The following is a 15,716-nucleotide window of genomic DNA, read 5'->3' as shown; positions in this document are numbered from 1 at the left end:
TTATTCCCCTCCTTTTTTTTTTTTCTTAAGATAAAAGGGAGGAAAAGTTGCAATTCATCTATTGACATAAGCAGTATATTTTATAGAAACTACCAATTTTTACATAAAAATGTAGGGTTAATGGGGCGCCGGGGTGGCTCAGTAGGTTAAGCATCCTACTCTTCATTTCGACTCAGGTCATGATCTCAGAGTGGTGAGATGGAGCCCTGTGTGGGGCTCCGTGCTGGGCGTGGAGCCTGCTTACGATTCTCTCTCCCTCTCCCTTTGCCCTTCTCGCCCCCTCCTCCAGCCCCCTCAAAAAGAAAAAAATATATAGTTATGCTTTAATTTATTCAAAATTGAAATACATGTGCATGTGTGTATATCTATATATGTCATTTGAAAATGAAAGCCTCAGAAAAGCAGATACTGCCTATGATTTAAGTATATAGCCAGAAAATGACAAAAACCCCTAAAGGCACCCCTAAAGAGCTTTTCTTGATTTCTTGCCTACAGAAAAGATTATAAACGATTTTCTCTAAATTTAGTCCAGTGATTATCAACCCTGTCTACAGTCTTTTGGGAGTGTCACAAAATTGATAATCCTTTTTTTCCATTTTTCTACATATGCTATTTTTTGTCATTCTAAGGGACTGTGGTAAATATAGTGGGTTTTTTTTCCTTTTAATCAGAACATTAGAAGAAAAAACAAACAAACAAACAAACCCAAACTTTCAAAAATCCAAGCCTATTCTGTAAGAAAAAAGTGTTCAAGGAAAGAAGGTTTGCTCTGTAATCTAATTCAAAAGATTGCAATCCTATGGCTGAGAATTCTGAAAGGCTTTTATGTTTTGCTGGAAGCACCAAAATTACAACACTCTGAGACTAAATTGGACACTCCTTCCACTTCCTGATTAAAGAAATTTTGTACCAGATTATATGTCACATTATATCAATTTTCAGTTTCATGGGATGAACAGCCTCTTTACTGAAAATTGTGCTTCTCCTGTTATTAGAATCTTGTTTAAACAAACTAGAATGTAACTCCCTGAGGGCAGAAACAGTGTTTTACTGAAGTTTAAACTATAGTATTTATCACAAAGCTGAGCACGCAATTGAGCACAGAGCTCAATTCAAATGTTTGCTGAATTAATGGGTACAACCCGATACAATTAAGGAGAAAAATGAAATAATCTAAATCATGTCTCCATAATAAAGTTGAATGTGCTTTGATTGATGGATACACATATACACACTGATATGTATGTAATAGGTCTGTGGGGGTTTTTTTCCAAAAATCGAGTCCCCACTTACTTGGTGGAAATTAGACACCTCCCCCACCCCATCCCCACCCCATCTACAAGCAGCCTGGTGCTAAAATTTCCAGCCCCCAGCACAGCAGCAGGCAGTGGGGTGGAACCAACGCCCCCAGGTAAGATCCCCAAGATCCGCCCCAGCTCAGCTCCCTCTGACACCCCTCCTTCTAGCTGCAGCTCTCTAAGGCCAGTCTTGGCCTTTGTTCTTTTTCTCTGGATGGCCCCACACCGACAAGTCCAGTGCCTTGGGAATGTAAGAAGGGAATGCCCCCTGCCCCCACCCCAGTGCCTGGCCCACAGTGGTCAGCAGCAGGGGGGAGGGCAGGAGGAACAGAAAAGAAATGGGAGAGGGGGCTTTTCCACAGGTTCCACTCAATCCTCTGGGACTCTTAAATCCTATTCCCTCTCCACCCAGCACCCAAACCTTGTCTGCACTCACCTCCTCTCCCAGTTTCCTCCCTTCCCTCAAGTTTCCCCTCCTGAGATGACTCTGAAGTCTTGGGCCCCTTTGTGGACACACCCCCATCCCCATCGGGACTGCTGGAAAGTAGAGAGCCCAGTGATTGGCATTTTTAAGATACCCAGCTCAGTTTCATGCACTCTAGTGCTGGAGACACACTGTCCTTTCATTCTTCCTCCTGCTCAAGGGAGGAGAGCAAAAACTACGAAGCCAAGGTGGGCTGCCTCCCCCTCCGGCCCCCTGTGGTAAGCCACAGGAGGCTCTCCTGTAACGCCAGCCAGCAGCACGTATTCCGGACCAGGAATACATCATCCCATCCGTGCTTCATTTTTCCCTTACATGGGTACTTCGTAACCAGTATTTGACTTGAAATTCAGAGCACCTTCAAACTCTCTCATTTGATTCTCACACAGCCTTGGGGGCACTTACTCCTATTTTACAAATGAAAAACTGGGCCTTCAAGAGGTCATTCCCCCAAAGGCACATAGTTGATAATTGGCAAGAACCACCTGGAGCCAGGTGGTTCTAATTCAAAAATTCCATTTCTTTCCACTGGGACAGAACTGCCTCCTCTCCCATTTGCTGGCATTTGATGACCTCATCTTCCAACAATATTTATATGGAAAACTGTATTCTAAGTCCAAAATGACTTGCAAAATTTAATACAATTTATTCCTAAATTGAGGTTAATCCATACTTAAAGCATTCTAAAGAGTTTTAGCCTTTCTAACCCTCAAGTGACAAATGACATAAAAAGAGGTTAAGGATGCTCCCCGTAAATCTATTGGACAAGGTTTCCCAGTCAACCCTGACAAGTTCTATACTCAACCCCTTCCTAATATTACTAATCATTACTATCATTTCTTATTGTTCTCAAGGGTCTATTCAGAGTTTAAAAGTTTCTTTCCAGAAGGAAAAGGCACCAGTAAATAGTCTCCTTGTTCCACATCAACAATCCAATCTGGAGAATGAAGTCAGTTTCTAAATGTACAGGTTTAAGCGTCTCATCCCCTTGTTTGAAAAGTTCCACGACTTTCCACGGCTCAAACCATGGAGCCCACACTGGTCTGTTTTTCCAGTTAATCCCCACCACACACCCTTCCCGCTGGCTGCACTGGACAATAATCCCCTAAAATACCACGTGTTTTACGATGCTACGCCTTTGCTTCTGCGTGCCTGTAAACTCCTATTTCATCCTTCAAAGTCACAGGCATTCAAATTCGGCACTTTGTGAAGCTTATCCTGCCGCCCTTGCTAAAATACCTTTATTACAGCACCTGAAGAGCTAGGCATGCACATGACGGCTTCCTCTGCTAGAATGCGAAGGCCTTGAGGCTGAGCTTGTGTTTAATTCATCTTAATATCTACACCTCTTAGCATTATGCCTGGCACCTCACTGGGTTGAACTGTTAAATGATGACCACCATGTAAGAGAAACTATAGAATGTACTCAACTAAGTAAAAACCTTCATACCTAAAGATAGTATCGAAGCATTCCAAACTGCTCAAAGGGTTCCCGTGACATGAAGGTATATATATTACAATAAAATTAATATTGGAAGAAATCATATTTTCAGTCTATAGTACCTAGAATGAAACAGAGGCCAGTTTCTGTGTAGTGAAGTTACAAAGTGAAAAGACATTCTGTAGGACCCAGGTTAAGAAAGAGAAAACAGTCATGTATACCACAAGCTCAGCTCCTGTCTTCTTTCCAGCACCTAGATTTGTAAGTGTTCTAAAGTCAACAAGTATCTAAATGCCTACTAGCTGCATAACACATTTTCCTAGAAACCAACAACATTAAAGAAATATTAACCAACATCAAAAGTAAAACCTTTGAGAGATAAGATTCAGATACATAAAATAATGGCACTCAAACAAAGGGCACAAAGTCTACGAACTGTAAAAAATTTGAAAAGGCAGATCAGTAATGACCTTCTCAAGGCAGGGTCTATTAAAGTGGGATGGGAGGGAGGACGGCTCAAGACATGATTACCATTTACGGTGGGTAGCCAGAAAAGACAGCTACAGTAAAGCTGTATGTGGCCTGGGCTCCAACATGAAAAAAAATTCCCATTATTAATACACAGTACAGAATATAAATAATGGCAATAACAAGGCAACATGTATTGAGGGCCTACTCATTATATATACAGTGTGCCGGGCTCTCAGAACTCCCTGAACACCAGGAAACAAGTTTAACAAATCTTCTCAACCAGTGGGGCCTGGAATGCTAAGAATGAGAGCACGAGAGTCCCCGGGGCCAGTAACCTCCAGGCTTTGAAGACACCACTTACCCACTCCATGCCAGAATAGAAAATATTCTCATTTTCTATGTGTGCCATGTTGTGAAAAAAGTGGGGAAGCACTAAGCCACTCAAAAAAGAACCAAAGCAAGTTTCAGAGAATACAGCATAATGCAGTAATACAGAGTCATAGTGGTCTAAACCCTGGGGTTGCATCCGAATCATCAGTGGCACTAAAGAAAACTAGAGATACTTGAGTATTAATCCAGAGCCCCTAAATCAGAAACTCCAGGGATTTTTTTTTAAAGGCTTTATTTACTTATCTGAGAGAGAGAGGGCACAAGCAGGAGGAGGGGCAGAGGGAGAGGGAGAAACAGACTCACCACTGAGCAGGGAGCCCAATGTGGGGGCCTGATCCCAAGACCCGGGGATCATGACCTGAGCAAAAGGCACACAATTAACTGACTGAGCCACCCTGGTGCCCCAGGATTTTTTTTTAATTCACAAGTGATTCTGATGTACAGTCAAGGTTAATTATCATTGGTACAAAAATGACTCGAACAAAATGTAGGTGGTAGTTCACAAAATTGAATGTGAGATTGGCTCTTCGTGTTCCAGGTGTCCTCCAGCAGTGATTGCATCACCCGAGAGCTTGTTAGAAATGCAGACTCTCGGGGCCCATCCCAGAAGCCTGACTCCAAATATACATCTTAACAAGGGCCCTCAGATGATATATAAACACTTTTAAGGACAATGTGTCAACATCGACAGCACCGTGGAATCACCTCAGAGCTTTGAACTTTGCTAGGTCCGGCACGGGGGTGATTCTAATGTTCTCCACGAGGGTTACTTAATCTAGGAGAAGCATATTAAGACTGCATTTGTGGGCCCCCACTCTCAAAGACCCCAATTCTTTCACCTGGGGCTTGGAAATCTACACTTACAGCAACTTTTATTAGGAAAAGGCAAATATTAGTTCAAAAGATACTCTGAAGGAGAAATTGTCAAAATCCTGACAGCAGAAAACAATGATTAAGAAAGGGAAAAAATTAAAAATAAAAATCAAGTCCTTTTTTACTTCCCCTGGCAAGAAAGTCACTCTTAAAAAGAAATAGTCCCTGGATTTTTTGACTTATAAGTTATTTAGCCTCTCAGAGCCTTATTTCTACCAAAGTGAATAAGCAGTTTTTACTCGGTTTTCTCTATTCCTTGCAATTAATGACCTTGTACAGCCACGACAATTACTACTAATACTTCGGACTTCACACTCTCCAACATGCCTGCCTGGTTATTTTCTGTTTCCATTTTGATCTTCCTGCTCCCCAAACTAAAAGTCTTTGTAGGTTTGGTTCTTTTAATTTGTTTTCTTTTTTATATGGAGAAAAAAAAGAAAAGCACCCAATTTATTACTAGAAATATTGAGTCCTAAGAACCACGATTGCTTTAGAATTCAGTCATGTATGAAGACACTACTAGTAAGATCTAGAATTCAGGGATCTATGTGATTACAGCTGCAAGGCTGACTTTTAGTTCATTTGAATCTCCTCCATATTTTTGGCATTGAGCAAAATAATACCTCATAACAGGAAAAAATTAAGAAGCTCTCAATAACAATGACAATGTCTAATATCTGTTTATCAGTTGTAGTTTACAAAACACTTTCACATATTAAGCAAAAGATCCAGGAGTCCTTATGAGTCAAATATGACTCTTATTTTCCTAGAAGGTATAACGTCACATGATTGGGACGCACCAATACCTGGAAGAAAGCCTGGATTCTGTGACTCTGGCCACTGATGTCCTTTGGACTAGAAGCTCAGGCATGAAAATGTTAATAAGCACATTTAACCGAAAGACTGCATTCACATATGGAAGGAAATTCTTTAGAAAAAATTTAAAAATCAAGGGCAAGGTCTTATTTTAAAATGAATATATGAAAACAGAGCATAGAAAATATATAACACTACCCTCAAAAAGAATATAATTAGGCTTCTAAACAGAGAAATATACAAAGTAAATTTTCACATTTTTAACCATTTATGCATATATAAATATTAAAGTAGGGAATACTTAATGGAACGATTACCCAGCAGATGGATTTTTAAAGCAATAAATTATAACTTCCTTTAAAATCTTATCCTCACATAATGTGAACACAAATATTTCTAAATCAAACAGTTACCTACATTAGTAATTTTCATAAAGTAACTTTCTCCTTATTGAAAAAAGGCATTTCAGTGTTCTAAGTACAAGTAGCTAGATAAATATAGGCCCAAAAGAATATGCTAGCCCATTAAATGCTTCTGAGCAATCATAGCAAAACTGAAAAACTTTAGTGAACCTAATGGAAAAAGTACAGAAGCTGCATCTCTTCTTTAGAGGGGAAAAAAAGATCCACACATATACAATATAAACCCAGGCTATCAGGCAAGAGATTTCAACAAGTTCATTAATCAATAAACCATTCCAATTTTCCGGTTATGGATTCCCCCACAAATTGCACACTGCCCTTGGATGTCACAGTTTGCCCTACTCTTTAATGGTTAAGAAAACCAAGATACTGCTTATTACTATTTTACTCTGTTTTTATACTAATACCAACCAACCAACCAATCAAAAATAATTCAGAACCTAGTTGTTTTCAAGAAATACTTAAGAAAAACAAAATGGAGACTGACAGGTGGACCTTAAGGATGTAACAGAGTGAGTCCCCCAATTAATCAGAAGCCAGCAAAGTAGTGCTCTTGCCAAGAGATTTATCAGGTCTTCGAATATAGGAGGTCATTTTCCCATTAATGTGTCTTTTTTAAAAAAAGATTTATTTATTTATTTATTTATTTATTTATTTATTTGAGAGAACTGGGAGGGCTGGGAGCACCTGGGCAGAGAAAGTCCTAAGGAGACAAGGTGATGAGCATGGAGCCCGAGGCAGGGCTCCACCTCACGACCCTGAGCTCTCCAGCTAAAACCAGGAGTGAAAAACCAACCAACAGTGCCCCCCGGGCGCCCCCCATTAATGTATCTTTGACGGTTTTTTGACAGTTGCCTAAAACTAGAGATCTGAAACCTACAATCTGACAGATAACAAGCCAAGAGACCTTAACTTCCATCTCAAACTTCCCCCTGTGAACTAACTAATGATGTCAGGCCATTTACCTGGCCTACTTTACTTTCTTCACATGTAAAATTCCAGTAACTAACCTTTCAGCACTAGATTTTTTACGATATTTCCATGGAGATCAAAGATGACAAAAGAATGAGAAATAAGGTCTTATTTAAGAAAAAAAAAAACTTTTAAATGTAGTGGAAAACAGTGGCACTGTGCTAGTTACATAAGTACTTTATGATTATTATTAAAATGTGGAGAAAAGATTCTGAAGTTTGACAATTGAAGCACTGAAAAGCTGCATTACAAAAAGCAGTGATTATTGTTAGGAAGTAATAGACAAATCCAGTGCAGAGCAATAGCACTTTCGGAAAATTTGAGTTGAGGTCTATAAAAATATGACTAAAGCCTCACTCTTCTCAATATAACAATCTTCCCAAGTTAAAAATTTGTTAAGATGGCAATTTTTCAAGAGGAATTGGCCAAGTAATTTATAAACTCTGTTTAAGATACAGTTGGGTACTACTGTAAACTAGAAGAAAAACTCACCCCATCCTTGGTCAGTACAATCAGTCACAACAGAACTTCTGTGAGTGATCTTGGTGACTAGGTTATTATGTTAACATTTGCTGCTAGAAGTTAAAATTACAAAATGCTGCCCAAGCACTGTTCATGTGTAGTGACAGACCTGAAAAACACAGCTGACAATTGGTTACTTTGGAAAGGAAGTCAAACACAAAGGAATAAGCCAGACAAACGTGAAGATATGTGAGCTGTTCATTTAAATGTATTCGGGGGGGGGGGGAATAACAATGCTGAGAAAATAAATAGTATTGAAGGAAAAAAAAAGTTACAATAGCTGTAGATTTATGTACTCTAAAAATCAATTCTTCCACTTTTAAATTTATTCCTATTCAATGATTCTTGAATTACGAAAGATCATCCACGAAGAACTGATCTTTCCTATGAAATGAGACTGCTTTTTATGGAATTAAACAGCAGCATAAAGGTCTTGACCTAGAAATAGATGTAATTTTTACCAACTTTGATGACTAATACTTATTAGAATGGTAACTAAAGAAAACTAGCAAACTCTTCCTGGAAGAGTGATGTTCCAAAGGTTTGGGTAAAGTACAATCTGATGGCAAAAGATAAACTAGCAAAGCAAGAATTTAGGACTAAAGATTTAAATTATAAAGCCTAGAGCTACCCCGCTTAGAAACATGCACACAGACTTACAGTCTCTGTGATAATGTAAATCTCATTAACATAAACTTCAAGAAACATTAATACAGCCTAACAGGCTAAGTGTATAAAACTTATAAAAATAGCTATAGTTCAAATTTTAGCAACATCCAAATATGCCTGTGTATAATAAAGTTTCATCTGCTTTCAGTACTGATGCCATATTATAGGTCAAAAGTCAATCACAAATTGGTAATATATCTTTATATTTACACAATCTAAACTCATCACATTTGTTATTTGAGCACACATGAATATAACATATTCAGAACCCTTCTAATTGTTTATTTTAATAATTAAAAATGTTTAAGTGATTATAAATGTCCTTTAGAGTTAACCAGAAGTCTATTTTAGAAAGAAAAAAAAAATGGTTTTGAACATTGAAGAAACTCTTTAAATCCCAAATTCCCACTTCATTCACTGGCTTTCCAGGGACCTGTGCTGGCCCAACATCTGCATAGTAATACACCCTCAGGGCTAATGGTCAGTTGTATCTAAGTTTGTTTGAAAGCCATCCCACTAAGCCAGTGGTCCCTGTGCCTTCACAGTTCCTCAGCTTTTCTTGTCCTTTATGCTACCGCTAATATGCCCTCTTTCCACTTCTTATTCCCATATCTCTATGCATGATCCTTCTTTTCTTCATTTCCCCTAAAGAAAGAAACAAGAAAGCTAACACTTATTGAGCACTAAATGTCGGCGGTCTCTCTGAACTGAGTCCTGGGGCTTCATTTCTTCTAGTACTCACCCTAGCGAAGATGAAATATAGCATAGCAGTTAAGAGCACGAACTCTGAAGCCACATTGCCTGGGTTTAAATCCTGAGCCTTCCACATTCTAGGGATGACCTTGAGCAAGTTATTTAACATCAATGTGCCTCAGATCCTCTAGCTGATAAAACGGGTACGACGCTTACAAGGTCATGGTCAGGACTGAGTTAGCAGTGAAATGAGTTTAAGATAAATGAGTAACTCCAAAGCACTTAGAACTACGCCTGGCACAAAGTAAATCCAGTATCAGTAAAAGATGCTATTCTCAATTCCCATTAGTTTTATACCCCCCATTTGCTGTTGATGCCCTATTTTGTTTCCATCCTGACATCTTATGTCTCACAGCCCACTTGACAGTTCCACTTGGACATCTCACAAATGTCTCAAAGGTACCATGGCCCGGATACAATTCTCGATCTTTCCTCTCAAACCTATGCCCTCACCCATGCCTCTAGTCTTCACGATCTCAGTGAATGCCACCTTGTTTTCCCAGTTACAGCAGCCAAAACATAGAAATTATTCATAGCTCTTCCCTTTCCCTCAGTACAAGTCCAATTCACCAGCAAATCCTACCACTTCTCTCTCCAAAGCAGATCTCAAATCTACCCCCCTCATCACAGCCAACGACTCTCTTACTAGATCCGTGCCAGAGCCTCCTCCCTGGTTTCTCTCTGCTCTGCCCTTGTACTCCACAACCCATTTTCCCAAGAGTAGATTTCTCAAAATAAAAATTAAATCACGTTACACTCCTGTTCAACACTCCTCAGTGGCTTCCCATCGTACTAGGAATAAACCCCAGCTCCTTAAGGAGATCTGGGTTGTGCCCCTGTCATGCTGGACACACTAAGCTATGGCCTACGTCAGCATCCGCTGTGTGCCATGTCCACACCGCCCCTTCTCTTCCTCTGGACAGTGTGCACCTTCTCTGCCTTTAGGGCTCACTTCTAAGGCTACCTCCCCAAAGACTTTTCCGGTTCTAAAGCGGGTATCTCCAGTTTTTTCTATCTCGGCCACGTTTTTGTTTCCCCCACCGGACTTACTGTAATGTACTATTATTTTTATTTGTCCCTGACCCTTTTAGAATGGAGTTCCATGGACACAGAGGCTCCAGCTGTCTTTTCCTCCATCTTAACCCCCCAAAACTGGCATCAGGCATAGTAGGCATTCAGTAATTGGTGAACATGAATAAAGCTGCTGTTACATACATTGCTTATTCTTTACCATAACCATGTGGGGCATTTATCTCCCCATTTTAAAGATGAGGCAGTCAAGAGTCAGAAATATTAAGGGATCTATAGCTCTTGAGTGTAGAAACAAGATTCAAATGCAGGTCAGTACTGAGATGGCTGTGCTGCTTCAAACACACCACACTGCCTCCTCCCCAGCCCTATTGCCGACACCTAGCCTCAGCCCTCTGCCTCCACCCACTTTCCTACCCCTTCTGCCCCTAAGAAGTCATATATGTTTCCCATTATATGGGCTTTCACACTCCCATAAGTTGTGGCTAACAAAAGCAGTGGTCCTAAATGTGGCATTTTTGCTTCCCAAAGGATATTTACCAATACATGGAGACACTTTGGTTGTCACAACTGGGGAGGTGCTACTGGCATCTAATAGGCAGAGGCCAGTGATGCCGCTAACCATCTCATAATGCACAGGACAGCCCCCCCCACCAAAGAATCATTCAACCCAAAATGTCATCATGCTGCATTTGAGAAGCCTTGCCAATAAAGAACCCGCTTACAGTAGGGTGAATTTGCCATTGACCTTAGCAACCAGACACGTAACATAAACAAGTCAAGTAGGACAGATGCAAGGGAAAAAAACAATAGTTTTCATTATCTCTCTCTTCCATATTCAGGTTACAATTTTATTATGTTTTGTAAATGACGTCTTACCTTGCAGTCTTTCACCACAGGCATGCTTTATTTGCATGTTTAACACGTATATTCTTCACTTCCACAAAGGAAAGGACTCCTTCCATTTCTCCTTAAACACAGAGCCCTCTCCAGCTACCCTTTTTACTTCCTTCTTTTGACAACTGACATGGGTATAAGAAACTCTCATTAAAATAACAGCCATATCAGATGATGAATGGCAACTCACAGCCCCAGTCTTGGGAAAACAATAGAGACTAGGAGAACCTTGGGCAAACTGGACTGTCTGTACCCCTGCCTTAAAAGAGGGGAGGGGCGCCTGGGTGGCTCAGTCAGTTAAGCATCTGCCTTTGGCTCAGGTCATGATCCCAGGGTTTTGAGATCGAGTCCTGCACTGGGGTCCTTGTTCAGCAGGGAGCCTGCTTCTCCCCCTGCCTGCTGCTCCTCTTGCTTGTGCTCTCTCTGTCAAATAAATAAAATCCTTTTTAAAACTTTTAAAAATAAATAAATAAACAGATCAATTAAAAAAAAGAGGGGGGGCAAGAAGCACTTAGTACTAGGGGGTCACTGCCATGTAGGAACGTCAGTTCCGTGATGTTATTAGACAGTCTGCTTCTAAGTAGAGGCAGGACATAGGACTTTAAAATTACTGACGCTTCCCTCCACCTCACCCCACCCCAGATTCTGATTTAATTGGTCTGATGTGTGGCCTATCAGGATTTTTTAAAGCTTCCAGATGACTCTAGTCCAGTTTTGCGAAGATTGAGAGCCACAAGTCTAATGCTGGCCTCCCATTTTTACATATACACAAATTGAGGCTCAGAGAAGCTAAATGCTTTTGTTCAGGCCCCCAACTAGTTTAAAACAGGTATAGAATCAGAAAACAGTTCTTCTAAGGCAGTGTTTTCAAACTGTAGGGTATAATATTAGGTCATAAAACTCAAGAGTTAATAAACGGCTTTTATTTTATTTTATTTTATTTTATTTTATTTTATTTAAAGATTTTATTTATTTGACAGACAGAGACAGTGAGAGAGGGAACACAAGCAAGGGGAGTGGGAGAGGGAGAAGCAGGCTTCGCGCTGAGCAGGGAGCCTGATGAGGGGCTCGATCATAGGGCCCTGGGAACTTGACCTGAGCTGAAGGCAGACGCTTAATGGCTGAGCCACCCAGGCGCCCCAATAAATGGCATTTATTTTTAAAAAGACAGAATGGGAAATCAGAGTATACTGTACATTACAGGAGTTAAGTATTGTTACATGACACTTGTTTCAAGTATATGCACATATTTGCTGGTCTCCACTGCATCTCTAAATCCATTCTCCTCCTCCCTTCTCTGCCTATTCCCAGCCCTACAGAATGATTCAGCTGGGTCCCTTGCCAGAGGGGTTCCAGTTGGTCAGCCAGTGAGAGGCATGACGGGAGAGCAGAGGGTGGGAGGAGAGTGTCTGGGGTCCCTCTTCCTGGGAGATCCTACTCCCGTAGCACAGCTCTCCCTGGGTTCAGCTCCTGATGAAGTTCCCCTTCCCCTGAAGGCCCAGAGGTGGTAGCACCTTCTGACTGCTGACAGTCACGGATGTTTCAATGTCTTTTATGGGTTCCTTAAAACTGTTCACTTCTGAAAACAGTCCATTTATTAAATCTGTTTCCTGCCAGGACACTGACATACCTAAATGGAATAACAGACACGTGCATAAATGTACTGGGTTACACTTTCAGAAGTGTGAGCAGGTTTAATGTCAATTGTATTGCTTACTGTGAGTTATGGTCAATAAAGCTGGAGAAAAACAACATCATGGTTTTTCTTTACTATACTGCTACTCACCCTGACTGACGTAGGGCGCTCTTGGATTGACACTTCAAAAAACAAACATTTGAAAAACTGTATGACTGTTACCACTAAATAAGCAGCAAATAATGTCCAAAAATAAGAAAAACATGTGTGTTTGTTAAGTAGATGTTTTTAAACAGTGCTTAACACTGTCCAGCAGCGGAAGGGGCCACCGTGGTAGGTAGTGAGTTCATCAGCGCTTAGCACATATGGAGGAGATGAAAGAAACAGAACCGAGAACCTCTAATCAGTTTCTAACTCTTAACAATGTGTGCTTCCATCAGGGAGATTCAAGTTGTAAAATTTCTTTCCAAACAGAATGAAGCCATTTTTGTGAGAGCAAAATCCCACACCAAAGACCTACACGGTGTCAGCTCAACTCACACTCATTCTGCGAAGGACAAGAAGAGAGGAAATGAGGAGGCTTTCAAAAACGTCTAAACTCTGCTCCTTTTTGCAGGACCCAAGGGTACAGAGCCAGAGGAAGAACCAAACATCCTATGTCTGATCATTCTCCGAATCCCGTAGATGGCCTCTCATAGAAAATCATCCAACCTCCATCCAATGACCAGTGTCCAGAGTACACCCAAAAATGTGAGACAGCCCCTTTACTGTACCTCCTGCCAATGTCCAGAGGGGTAAGGAAAGTGCCACACTGTTCTATTAATACAAACCTGTATTTAGGTATAAGCATTAAATATAATGCTCACCAAATCCAAAGCTTAGCCATCCAATAAAAGAAAAGTAAATGCAATTACAAGAAAATGGCAAGATGATTATCCTGTGGGCGTTACTGTAACTTCCCTGAAAAAGAAGTGGTGCCCTTCCATATTTCACTATGACATGGTTAACATTTATACTAGCCATTCAACAAAAATGCCAACTTCATCGTCACCAGATCGCAAATCAGTATCATGCACATGCTTTTATAATAGCAACTAAAACTTGTTAAAGGCTTTAGACACAAAGTGCCTTCCCATGTATTAGCCACGCCTTTTAGTTCTACTCCTCAGAACATGCCCATGAGGCAAGTAGAGGAGGCGATAATCTCAGGTCATAGAGAAGACGGACTCACAGAGGAAATAATTTGAAACTTAAACCAAACCACCACTCTGAACAGAATTCGGAGCCTGTCTCATCCATTGTACCATGCTGCCTCCCCAAGGTGAACTTATCTAACCTGCACACTGGCAAGGTTTTTCAAGCTCGCTACTGAAAAGAAGAAGAATATACTGAAAATACTGAATTTTTCTTGCCTTGAATCTACAATACATAAAAGTACCCAAATAACAATATCAACCTTTCTGACCCCGTTAAAACACACATACACACACACACACACACACACACACACACACACGGAGATGACTCTGGCTTTTTATGATTGAGTGGCTTCTAGTGGTGGATGTTATGTCAGGGGAAGCTAAACTGCTGTGTGCTATTCCTTCGCCTATACTGGAATCCAAATTCTTTTGGGTCACTAAGGGAATTTGAAAGAATAATTAGGCATAAATCACCAATAGTTAAATAATGCAGTAGCCAAAGCCCATTAATGGTATTATATAGGAAAGGCGGTGTTACAGTATTTTACTGGCTTAGAAAAATTAGGCCCATTATCCAAACTGCTATAACTCGCCTTATCGGAATGTCAATCAGGAAACAAAGGAAACCTGAAGTCGGTCCACAACCTGTGACTGTTTAACTTTATTTTTTTCAGCACATCGCTGCACATCATCCATTTGGTGCATGGCAGCGGAAAAGGAGGGGACCCTCCACACCAAACGTTCCCAGGTCAACAGAGAGGATTAGAGCTCCAGTGACCAAAACATAACACAACCTGGAAAGTGACGTGCCGAGAGGAATCACAAAGTGCCACCGGCGGTGTTTGCGGCCAAGAAGAAAAAAGCACGCTAAAATTTAATTATAAGTTTAGCAACTTTCTAGGATAGGGAACGTGCTTCTGCTTTGAGCTCCACGGAATCGCTTCCAACCCAAAGCAAACCATCCTCCGGGCAGGGGCCAAGATAACGGGAAGGCGGCCGGTCCGCGCCAATCAGCAGCGCCCAAGTCTCATTAGCGCAGACCTGTCAGTTCGCCGCCAGGCCGGGCAGCTGTTGATCTCGGGGCCATTTTTTTTTTTTTTTTTTTTAAACAGAGACAGAGAGCGGACGGGAAGGGAGCGAGGAAGACTGAGCAGGGCGGAGGGGGAGGGGAGGAGGAGGTGAGGACGTCCCAGGAAAAGTCGGAGAGGGCTGCAAACTGGCGGGGACCGGGCGGCGGGGCTCGGCGGCGCGGGAAGTGGGAGGGGAGCATAGGGGAGGGGGAGAGGGGCCCGCGCCTCAAAGTTCCGCGTCCCGGCGGCGCCCGCGCTCTGGGGCTGCTCACCTAGCAGGAGCGTGGTCCAGGTCCGGCCGCACCCCGCGCGCCGCAGGCCCAGCGCCCCGCGCAGCCCGGCCACCAGGCGCCCCCCGAGCCCGCCCCCGGCGGACGGCGCGGCGGGCTCGGCGCGGGAGCCTTCCTGCGCGGCGCCCGCGCCCGGGACCGAAAGCGCTCGGGCCCGGGCTCCCCGGCGCCGGCGTCCGGCGCCCCCCTCAGCGGCGACTGAGAGGCGCGGGGCGGCTGGGGCGGCTTGGGGGCCGCCTCCCGGTGCTTGTTCCGCGCCTGCAGGACCATCTTGGCATAGTCGCGCCCGCTCGCTGCGCGCGCCCGGACGGCGGCCGGGGAACGGCGGGCTGGCGGGGCGGCCCGGGCGCCGCTCACTCTCCGGCGGGCGGGCGGAGGGCGGGCCGTTCCCTCCCCGCGGGCCGGGAGGCGGGGAGAGCAGCAAGGCCGGGCGGCGGCTGCTTGCTTTGGCGGTACGGCCGGGAGGCGGCGCCGGACTGGCGCGCCC

The 15,716-nt window shown here is 42.7% G+C and overlaps 1 protein-coding gene across 1 annotated transcript in view; it reads right to left on the bottom strand.

The window, feature by feature from the left end:
- The window catches only part of DPY19L1 (dpy-19 like C-mannosyltransferase 1), an 89,077-nt gene extending 73,578 nt beyond the window's left edge, over positions 1-15,499 (bottom strand). Inside the window, 2 exon segments of the mRNA XM_040644111.1 lie at positions 15,212-15,373; positions 15,376-15,499. Of these exon segments, the coding sequence (XP_040500045.1) occupies positions 15,212-15,373; positions 15,376-15,499 (286 nt within the window).
- Positions 15,500-15,716: the final 217 nt, after the last annotated feature.

This window comes from Ursus maritimus, unplaced genomic scaffold (genome assembly GCF_017311325.1).
Source record: "Ursus maritimus isolate PB19 unplaced genomic scaffold, ASM1731132v1 scaffold_3, whole genome shotgun sequence".
In the NCBI taxonomy this organism is placed as follows: Eukaryota; Metazoa; Chordata; class Mammalia; order Carnivora; family Ursidae; genus Ursus; species Ursus maritimus.
The sequence above is the reverse complement of the archived record's forward strand: the minus strand, read 5'-3'. Positions and strand labels throughout refer to the sequence as shown.